Raw genomic sequence first — 10,072 nt, forward strand, 5'->3', positions numbered from 1 at the left:
GTAGCAAGGGGAGCAAAGTGGTGAAATCCCCAGGGAATACCAAAGCTAGACTTTGGAGGCACCACATCAGACTCAACTGGAAAACCCTCGTAAAGGCCAGCAAACAGACTTTGAACTATTTATGGGTTTTCCCATTTTTGTCAGTGGCTTTCTTTTTTTTGTTGTTATTTTGCTTTTGGTTCTTTTAGTTATTGTTTTGTTGGTTTTGACTTCCTTTGTTGTTTTGTTTGGCTTTGTCTGGTCTTCGAACTTATTAATGTCTCCTTATGTTTATCTAGATAAGATAGGTGGTATAAACAATTCAGAGATGAAAAGAATGGGACCAATGGTTCTGGGGGAATATAGGAGAAGGGAGGTGGGAGAAAGGAAGGGCAAGGGGAAACAACCCAGGGTCAAGGGAACAAGTGAACTAAAATCAATGCAGACAAGGGTGTAGGATGCCTAGTGGGGCTTAATCAAGGGCAATGTGATAAGAGAAGTTAGAGCCCCAGTAAAAGTATTTAATAAAAAAATGACTAAAATATATATAATAAAATATTCACCATTCCAAAATGTTTGTTACATGTACAACCCAGCAACATGAATTAAGCTAATCATCTTGTACATCTGTCACCAGTACCAACTGGGTGTTTTTATGTACATAGGGGTGAGCCCAAGGGCTTTTGGCTCTGCAGGAATGTTGTCTATGAGTTCCCTCCAGTGAAACATAGGACCTTATGACTAGCCATGTTCTTTATAAACAAACTAAAGTTATATTTTGACTTTGTTGTTCCTAGCTGCTGTGGAGTTGCTCCCAATACTGAGAGACCCCATGCTAATAGAATAGAATGCTGTCTGGTCTAGTTGAACATGGGACCAGTGTCATACTAATAGTTTTCATTGGCTGGCTTTATTCCTAGTCCACCTCAGGAATCACTTAACCTCATAGCAACACATAAGCCTCTGGTGACAGAAGGGTAGTAGGTGCACAGGAGGCGAATGGGCACATAATCAAACTCAGGCCTCCCAGAAGGATGGTGGAAATTTTACCCAGGAATGTCCTTCAGGGTACTAGCTATTGGATCACAAGTGATCAGATATATGGAACATGTGGTTGTTCTTGGAACTGTATTTAATACAGCTAATATAAGGCTTTCCCAGCTAAACCCATGAAGAATCCCTCGTGTGATTCAGGGATTGTAAATAAACTCCAAGATTAGAGGAGGGAACTGTATAAGAACTTGAATTCTGAGCATCCGGTTTGCAGAAGGTTATAGATGACAGTACAAACCTAAAATTCATTTTTAGAGACCCCACAGGGACTAAGGCTCCATTAAATACCCTTAGTCCTAGTCCAATGACAGGAAAAGCCCTGCTTAAAGACAGAGTATGTCAGAACATGAATTATTGCAGACAGAATTAGGTTAAAATTGAACATCTTATCATTTGTTTTCCTTTTAACTTATTTTAATTTATTGTATTTTAAATTATTTCTGTTTTCTTGTGGAATGAAAAAAATATAATCAAACCAAACAATTGTTAAATGGAAATTTAATCAGCTATGTAAACTTTCACTGAAAAACAATAAAATAAAAATTTAAAGACAAGGCTTCCCAAATTTCAATGCTCTGGTAATTTTGTTAACAAGCTTAACATCCCTGTGGGTCTTGTTGAAATGCAGATTCTGGTGCAGTAGTGGTTGGGTGGGGACTAGCCATGTCTGGTTGATGGTGCTGGCCCCACTCTGAGAACCCAGGGTCTGAAGCACAGCAGTAAGACTTGGGAGGAGAACTAAGTGTTGGGTTAGTTACTAAATAACAGTTTCATATAGATCCTTGATAGAAACCATTAAAAAAAAATTTACCAGGAGTTAATTTGGACTCATGGTGGCTTTGAGAGAGTAGAACTAGCCCAAGGTTTTTATCTTTTAGTAACACTTATTGGCACTTAATCCACATATTACACAATTCAATAGTTCAATCACATCAAGAAGAGTAGTACAATCATTAGCACAATACATTTTGGAGAATTTTTTTCATGGCTAAATCACTTTTAAAGTGAGTTGTGTAATTACTATCAGTTGAGTGCTTCCTCCCACTACCACAGATGCTGTTTGCTCCACCAACCCCCTTACCCGCCCTATCTTCCATCCCCCACCCCTTCCCCTTTGTAAACACTTGCATCAGTTCTTATTTTTATGCATCTCCTCCTTCTGTGCTTCATAAACTGTAACACCAACAGAAACAATAAAAAACAGAAACAAAATAAAGTGGTAAGGATAAAATAATAATACTAAGATAAAAATACAAAAGTAATGAATAAGAAAGAAAAGAACACCATGAATATTTAAAAGGGCAGGGAAGAAATTTTTTTTCATGGAACAAGCAAGAATTACTTGCACCTAGAACAATTTCAGGTTGGGCCAAGAGGGAGGTCAACTGACCAAGTGTCAAGTTTGATCCAGTATAATCATGATTACAATACCTCTATTGTAAACTTTTCTGTTGCTAGAGGGGATCTGTCAGTGGCTTAATCTGACTAGATACTGTTCAGATTGGTTTTGGATTTCCCATTGTCCCTCATAGCCTTCTACAAATTGGGTATTTGCAACTTAGACTCTGATACTTTTCCCTTTGTCAAATTTGAATTTTGTTATTGTTGTCTTTGGATCATGCAAACTGGTTTGCTTCTTCCATGTGGACTTCGTTAACTCCTCTCTTAGATGGCTGCTTCTTTGAATACAGCCCTTTAAGACCCCAGACACTTTTCTAATTGATAACTGGGTGCCATCTGCTTTTTTCACCACACGTTGCTGTAGCACCCTGATCTTCAGTGATCATTTCATGAAGGTGAGTATCGAGTAGGGCCATGTTTTCAGAAATAAATGTTCTTGGACTGGGGCTAGAGTTAAGTGGGGGCTGTGATAGTTAGTTTACTGTGCCAACTTGACCAATAGGAACATGTGGGTTCAGTTTGATCAGGTTGCAGCTTGATTGGAGGGCTACTGAGATAAATGAAGATGACTGGCACCCCATATCTCTCTTGCTCCCTAGTTATCAGACTAGCGTGCTGCTGCTTTACCTAGTTCTCTGCCTCAACCTGTGTGCTACACCACCTGTGGGCCAAGCCAATCAGAGCTTGAGGCTCCTTGGAGACCTGCTTCGCCATGCTGCTGGTGTCTACATCTCTTGAACTTGAGGTTGGTGAATTCTGTCACTGTGCATCAATCCCTTGAGTTCAATATTTCATGTGGCCTGCTTCGCTAAGCTCCCATGCTACTGACTGTTGCTGACCCACCCTGCTGTCTGCTGCCTGTGGCAGACTCTGCCTGTCTGGCCTGAGGGAAGACTCCACTGTCTGCTTCCTTGACTTTGGACCCAGAAGCCCACATGGAGTCGAAAAGCTTTCAGTATATTAACTATTCCATGAAAGTGAGTTAAGCTGAGTCCTCTGTACTGCTGTGTGGACAAATTAGCTGTTATATTCCTTCCCGCTGTATATGTCTATCTATCTATCTATCTATCTATCTATCTATCTATCTATCTATCTATCTATCATCTATCTACCTATCTATCTATCTATCTATCATCTATCTGTTGACCTATATTCATGAGTTTTCTTGTTTTGGTTCTCTGGAGAACCTTGCCTAAGACAGGGGCCCAGTATCCATCTGCTTGTCCCTGGCATATACATGACTCTGGTTTACTTTGGTGGTCACCTTATGGCAAATTCAATACCCCATAAGACCAACAACAGAAATAAATCAACTAGTAGACAACAAAAGACAAACAAACAATAACAAGCACACTAAAGGCAGGAAAACAAAACCCCATAGAAACAGAAAAGTAAAGCATTGTCAGTCATCCCTGTGGGGTATAAAGCAATTGCACTTGTAACATCACCAGTTTTTCAAATGACCCCGAGGGGTTTAGAATAGCTTGTTTTTCAGGAGCAGGTTTCCAGCCCTTTTCTTGAGGTGCCTCTGGGAGAACTCCAACTCAACCTGTGGTTGACAGCCTAGTGTTACCATTCTCACGACCCCAGAGACTGAAGCAGAAGACACAGTGAGGGACAATAGATCCCACATCGGTCAGGAGCAAACTCAGCAGGAGCACTTCATATCTCTGAGACAGAGGACAGGACTTCACCGGAGACCTCTAAGTCTTCCCCCATGCTAATCAACGTGGTTGCAACAGCAAAGGGGCAGAGGGGTACAATGGTAAGTGATGGCCTTTTGATGCCAGCCAGTTCGACTCAACAGATGCTCCTATGCTCTGTGTTCTTGGGCTGTACCTTACCGTCTCTGTGTCTCAATATGCTCTTTTGTTAAATGAGGATGGGGTTCGGTGGCGATAATAGTAGAGGGGTATTCATAGTGAACATAAATATATAAGGGACATGGTCCATAGAAAACGTCCAGAGTATTTATTTTTCTTCTCAGCCAGCGTTCCTGTCCCTAAGCCAGGGACCTTAGGGGGCCCTGGGCTGCTGTGCTTTGCACTGCTGTGGTTGTGCAAGCTCTCATTGGTCTCCTGTTACCCAGGGGCTGGCAGCAAACCAAAATAAATGGAGGAGGGGGGACAGGGGAGGGCCCAGGGAGCCTCTGGAGGGAGTCTGACCAGGTCAGCTGGGAATGCCTGGCAGGCATCCAGGGTGACTCCTGTGGGCCTGGAGGTGGATGAGTGACTCACACTGCCACCCTCTCCACCCATGTGCCCAACTGCTCCACCCTCCCCAGGGCCGAGGCTCACCTAATCCTCGCAGTGGGAGTCGGGGGGCATGCATTTCTCTGCGGTCTAGGGTTGCATGCTGTGACTTCACACTCAGCAGCATGTGCAGCTGGGGCCTCGGAGCACAAGTCTCCTGCGAGGCGGACAGCGAGGTCAGAGTGGCCGCTGCTGCCTCTCCAGTCCGGGTCTGGCGGCAGGGAGACGGTTCCCCAGGATCTGAGGAGGGGATGGCTGAACAAGAAGCCAGTGGGCTGCAGGTCCTGCTGCACACCCTTCAGGTAGGAAGAGGCTAAGGTGGCACAGAACCTAGCTGGCTGGGTATCTGCCCAGGCCTGGCCTGCCTTGGCGCAGTCCCTTCTGGCAGCCTGATTTGCTAAGCGGCACTGGAACAGCAGTCAGCAGCTCTCACCTTGAAGCTGACCTAAGTGATGCTATGGCCTTTAAATATTAAACACGCTGGTGTTGATGATTGCTCTGCTTAAATGATTCAACTTAGGAGACTTAGAGGCTCAAACTAAAAGATCCAGGTTTACTAGAGACAGGAAAGATGGCGAACGTGTTATCTGGTGAAGAAAGGAGCCCCGCTCAAGCATGATCACAGGACAAGGAGACCTACCAGGTACAGAACTGCGCCGGGGAGAGGACCCCTCTGGCCTTCCCCTGCCGAGCCACTTTATGATCTGCATCAGATCATAATCCCAGATCACATTCTGCATCAATGCATATACCTAATGCAGGGTCCAGCTACAAGAAATGTAAATCCGAGAGTGTGGAGCTTGGGGACGCGTATTCGCCTTGGCTGATGCTGCTTATTCTCAATGATGAGAATCCTTAATTTGTAGCAGCATTTTGCAGCCTTGTGTGCACACTGGATCCACTGGGAGTGTGTTACAAAGTGCCGCTTCCGGGCCTTTGCAACAGAGAACTCTGTTCTCTGCTTCCGGGCCTTTGCAACAGACTTAATTGGTCTGGAAGCAACCAGACATTGGGGTTATAAAACTCCTCAGGTGGTTCTCATATGCAGCTGAGGTTGAGGACCACTACTCTCTAGATTTGGAAAGATGCTTCGCTTCATTGGATTTAAAAGGTCCAAGGATCCTCTATCCCAGGATTTTAATCCTGAAGTCCATGGACATAAATCACATGACAGTAGGTTTCAGAGGGTCTGTGGTCCTATCTCACATTTAGAATGTAAGGTTTCCCACTGATGTGCACTTTCTCCCGCTGGGGGAAACTTCCATGGTGTTCTTCTGATTCTTAAGGAAATCTATGCCTCTCAGTAGTCTCAATCTAAAACCAAACTCACTGCTCTCAAGTCAAGGCTGACTCAGAACCACCTGAAAGGGCAGGGTAGAACGGCCCCTGTGGCTTTCCGAGACTGTCACTCTTTATAAGTCGGAGAAAGTTTCATCTGTCTCTAGCAGATTAGCTGGTGGTTTTGAACTCTTGATCTTAGGACTGGCATACCCACTATGGCACCAGGGCTCCTCTAGTCATCTAAGAACCTGTAAATCCAAACTTTCCATATAGTGATTGGGAGATGGAGTCCCTGAAGGAAACGATGTCGCCACATATTAAGGAAGGGCACTAGCACTAGCACTAGATAAAGACTTCAAATAGTTAACTGGCGTAGTGTCTTTTGACTCATTTTATCCGACACAAGTAAGGGAAGGTCTGCCAGGCCAGAGTTCTTAGAAGGAGAACTGGATCTCATGGTGAATTTGGGGAAACAAGCCTAAGTGAGCTGTATCTGGCACATTTTATCTAATACATCTGGTAATATGTCAGCATTCTGAGCACCCTTCTAAATTCCGAGAAGTATATGACAACCATCGCTAACTGTGATTCAAACAGCGGGCAGCCTCTAGTGAATAGAATTTTCCTTGTACTCGCTGTCTAGAAAAAGAAGAAAATAACAATTAGGTGATATGGGTTTCATGAAAATGAATTTCCTGCAGTTGACCTGGAAGCCACTACAGGTTGAACTCTATTTCCTGAATTTCCACCGGTGGGAGCCCATGGATGATATTTGAAATGATTACTCTAGGGCACTGCAAGCTTCTCAATCATCAAAGAAAGATTTAAATATGTACAATCTACCCTACTTAATTCCCAATTAGCCAGGGCACTAAAATAACCAGAAAATGATCCCCACTGCACTCCGCTTGATTGGAATTTGGTTGTAGAACTGACCTGGGTTCCTGGCCTTGCCCTGGTTCAGTCCCCACAAAATGCCTCCAGGAGCCCTGTTTCTGTTTTGACAGTAGAAGTCAGAACTTGGAAGTATGCTAAGAAGGGAATGGCAGGGATAATACTTCATTATGGATAATGCCCTGTATTCCCTCCCTGTGGACTCAATCTCGGAGAGCCTTTGAGAATTCTCTGAAGGTATTACCTCTAAAAAGTTAGATCAGTGATCCCCAAGGTCTTCCCCATTCAAACTCGTCCCTATTTGCTTGCACCCCAAATCTTCTCTGTTGCAGTGCAGACCTCTAGAAGTTGGCTCTCTTTGAGAGCAAAAAAACAGAAGCTGCTGAAATAGGGCGTGAGCTCAACTCCCTCCGTGCCTCTTAGGGGTCCACAAAGCAGCGAAGGGAAAGGGTTATGAAAATTAAAGGACTTGAAGCAGCAAGCTACTGATGACAACAGGTCTCTGTGACATTATTGTAGAAGTTCCACGACACAAAAATACCACCATATCTTCTTCTTGGGGCCCCATGACAGAATATAGCACATCACAAAGAAATACCAGTTTTCTGCCTCTTCTCTTTTCCAAACGGAAAGGGATAATTGATGTTTCCTACCTAACCAGTTACTGACCTTCAACTTGCTGGTTAGCAATTGAGTTACATTACCATTGACCATCTGCTCCCGCAGGGACACCTACCCCAACTCCAACCTGCAACCTTATCTCAGTCCTGAGCTAGGAGAACCAGAGAGCTACCCAGAAACTTTCCAAGTCACTGACTTTCCCAGCTTGGGTTTGAGGCAGAACATCAGATTGACTCTTGTGTCGTGGTTACAGAGGAGAGAGCCCACAGCAATGCAGCAAATGTGAGATGCAGGTGAGAGAGGCAGAAAGAATCGGATCCAGCCCCATTTCTGGCTTTTATAGCTGTTTGTCCTTAGGCAAGTCTCTTGACCTCTCTGAGTCTTCATTTCTATAGCCCTAAATGGGGAGTAATAAAAAATAATAATTTCCCCTTGCGTTTTGTGAGACGTTTAGAAAATGCACTTGTAAAGAGCTTGTAAACTATACATAGCTGTCCAAATGACTGTGGTTTTTATGGTTTCCTTAGTCAAATACACAGTGGAGGAGCTGAAAACACTTGCCTACACACATTTTATCAACTTGCCCTGCTTTTTTTTCTCCCGCTGGGTGGACTCCAATAAACTGAGGGAGTCAGAGGGGGCGGGAACGAGGAGAAGGTGTCTCATTCTGTCTGGCCCTCATCTCTCCATGGGGTTTGAGCTAATGGGGAAGATGGGGAAGTGCCAGGGCAGCAGGAAGCAGGCTCCAGGCCAACACTGACACTATGAACCCTTGCCCAGCAGTGTCCCACAAAATGCCAATTAAGTACGTTATTGGGACATAAAAAGATGTATCATTATTCAGTCAGCTTTGGCACACTCTGTGCTATGATAGAGGCACATTTTTGCTGTTTGTACTTGAACTTTATTATTTTATGTTACAGCTGCTCAGATTGAATCCCCCGTCTGCGTCTTTGCCAAAATGTGCATACCTAACTTCTTTTCTCAATGTGGACTCCAAGAACATCTTGTATTATGGATGGTGAACAAGGCTGCAGGACGTAGGTTTCCCATCTCAAGTTCCCCTTGAGCTTAGACCATAGCAAAGCTGCTCTGGGGAGATGGCTCCACTTTTCTCTTTGGACTCGATGCCCTAAGGATTATTTCCAGGATAACATGATTTTAACCCCTGGGCTGGAAATAAGGGATGAATGTGAAGCCAATGAATGATATATTTCATTCACAGAATAGAGTTTTATTCCCAAAACACGTGTTTGAAAATCACTCTGATAGACCCCTCCAGAGAGCCTGAGGAATTATCCATCTATGGATCCTACAGAGAGCCAGGTGGAGAGGAAATGGAACATTTCCTTTGCACACAAACAGCAGCGTTTAGACAAATCGAGAGAACGCTTTTGCTTGTCAATGGCAAACACTGGGCAGACTTTCTCTTGGGTTGTTGGGAGACTCCTAAGTCACATGCGACACAGACCCAGAAACACACTGCACTCTGTTTTCATTTCAAGCATCAACAGAAGCAAAGAAAAGGGAAAACCCCAGAAGGACGAGTGTCCAAAGGGAAGCAGACAACACTGACAAGAAGTAACCTTTATCGGAGTCTGAGAACTGACTTTGTGCCAGTCAAAACAGAGATAAAAAGGGCCTGGTGACTGGCATGCTCAGCTAGGAATTTGGAGAACCCTTGGTGGGTGGTTTTTTAAAAAAATTCTCAAGTCCTTGTTGCTCTCAAATGAGCATATGTTGTGTGTTTAGTCTGTGCAACACTTGTCCATGCATTACAAGGCTTTATCTCTTTTGCCATCAGTGAAGGGGATGTGGCTGTCATATACCCGGGCACACTGACACTCAAGGGAAGGTTAATGCCCTCAAGTCTCAATGACAGAACCGGATAAACCCGTAGACCTGTGAAGCTGACCCTGCTATTCCAAAATCTTTCTACTACTGTTTTTTATATGAGCTGGGGCACACTACTCTATGTTCTGAGGCCATTCCCTTGACCTGACTGAGCTCAATGATTAGGAGCAGGCGAGTCCTCTATCATAGAAGTTGTTGTCAGCTGTTCGTGAGCCCCATGTACAATGCATCCAAACACTAGCTGATCCTGTGCCAGCCCAGTGATTGGTTGGAGCTCAGATGGTTGTGATCTGTGAGCTTTTCATTGACTGGTTTTCTGAAGGAAATCGTTGGCCTTTCTTCCTAGACCTCTTAGTTTGGAAGCTACATTGACCTTGCTTGGCATCATAGGCAGTATACAAACTTCCACTGACAGGCTGGTGGTATCTTAGTAGGAGGGAATTGAGCCTAGCTCTCTCAAACAGAAGGTAAGAATGCTATCATTTAGCCATCACTGCTCTCCTGTTTACATCAGAAGGAGGCTTTATTATAGCATAACATCGTTTTCCATATGCCTAGTGGTCAAGTAGAAAACCTGGTGGTATAGTGGTTATATGCTAGTCTGTTAACTGAAAGGTCAGTAGTTCGAAATCACCAGCTACTTCTTGGGAGAAAGATGGGACTTTCTGCTCCCATAAAGTTAGTCTCAGGACAGTTCTCTCCTATCCTATAGAATTGCTTTGAGTTGAAATTAATTT

General features: G+C 44.1%; 1 protein-coding gene across 1 annotated transcript in view; it reads left to right on the forward strand.

Moving 5' to 3' along the window:
* The first annotated feature begins 4,810 nt into the window (after positions 1 to 4,810).
* Positions 4,811 to 10,072, forward strand: part of AGBL1 (AGBL carboxypeptidase 1) — a 1,177,048-nt gene continuing 1,171,786 nt past the window's right edge. Inside the window, 1 exon segment of the mRNA XM_004709893.4 lies at positions 4,811 to 4,987. Coding sequence (XP_004709950.4) covers positions 4,811 to 4,987 — 177 coding nt within the window.

Source organism: Echinops telfairi, unplaced genomic scaffold (assembly GCF_000313985.2).
Source record: "Echinops telfairi isolate 266 unplaced genomic scaffold, ASM31398v2 ScPeMD7_7409;HRSCAF=8447, whole genome shotgun sequence".
Lineage (NCBI taxonomy): Eukaryota > Metazoa > Chordata > Mammalia > Afrosoricida > Tenrecidae > Echinops > Echinops telfairi.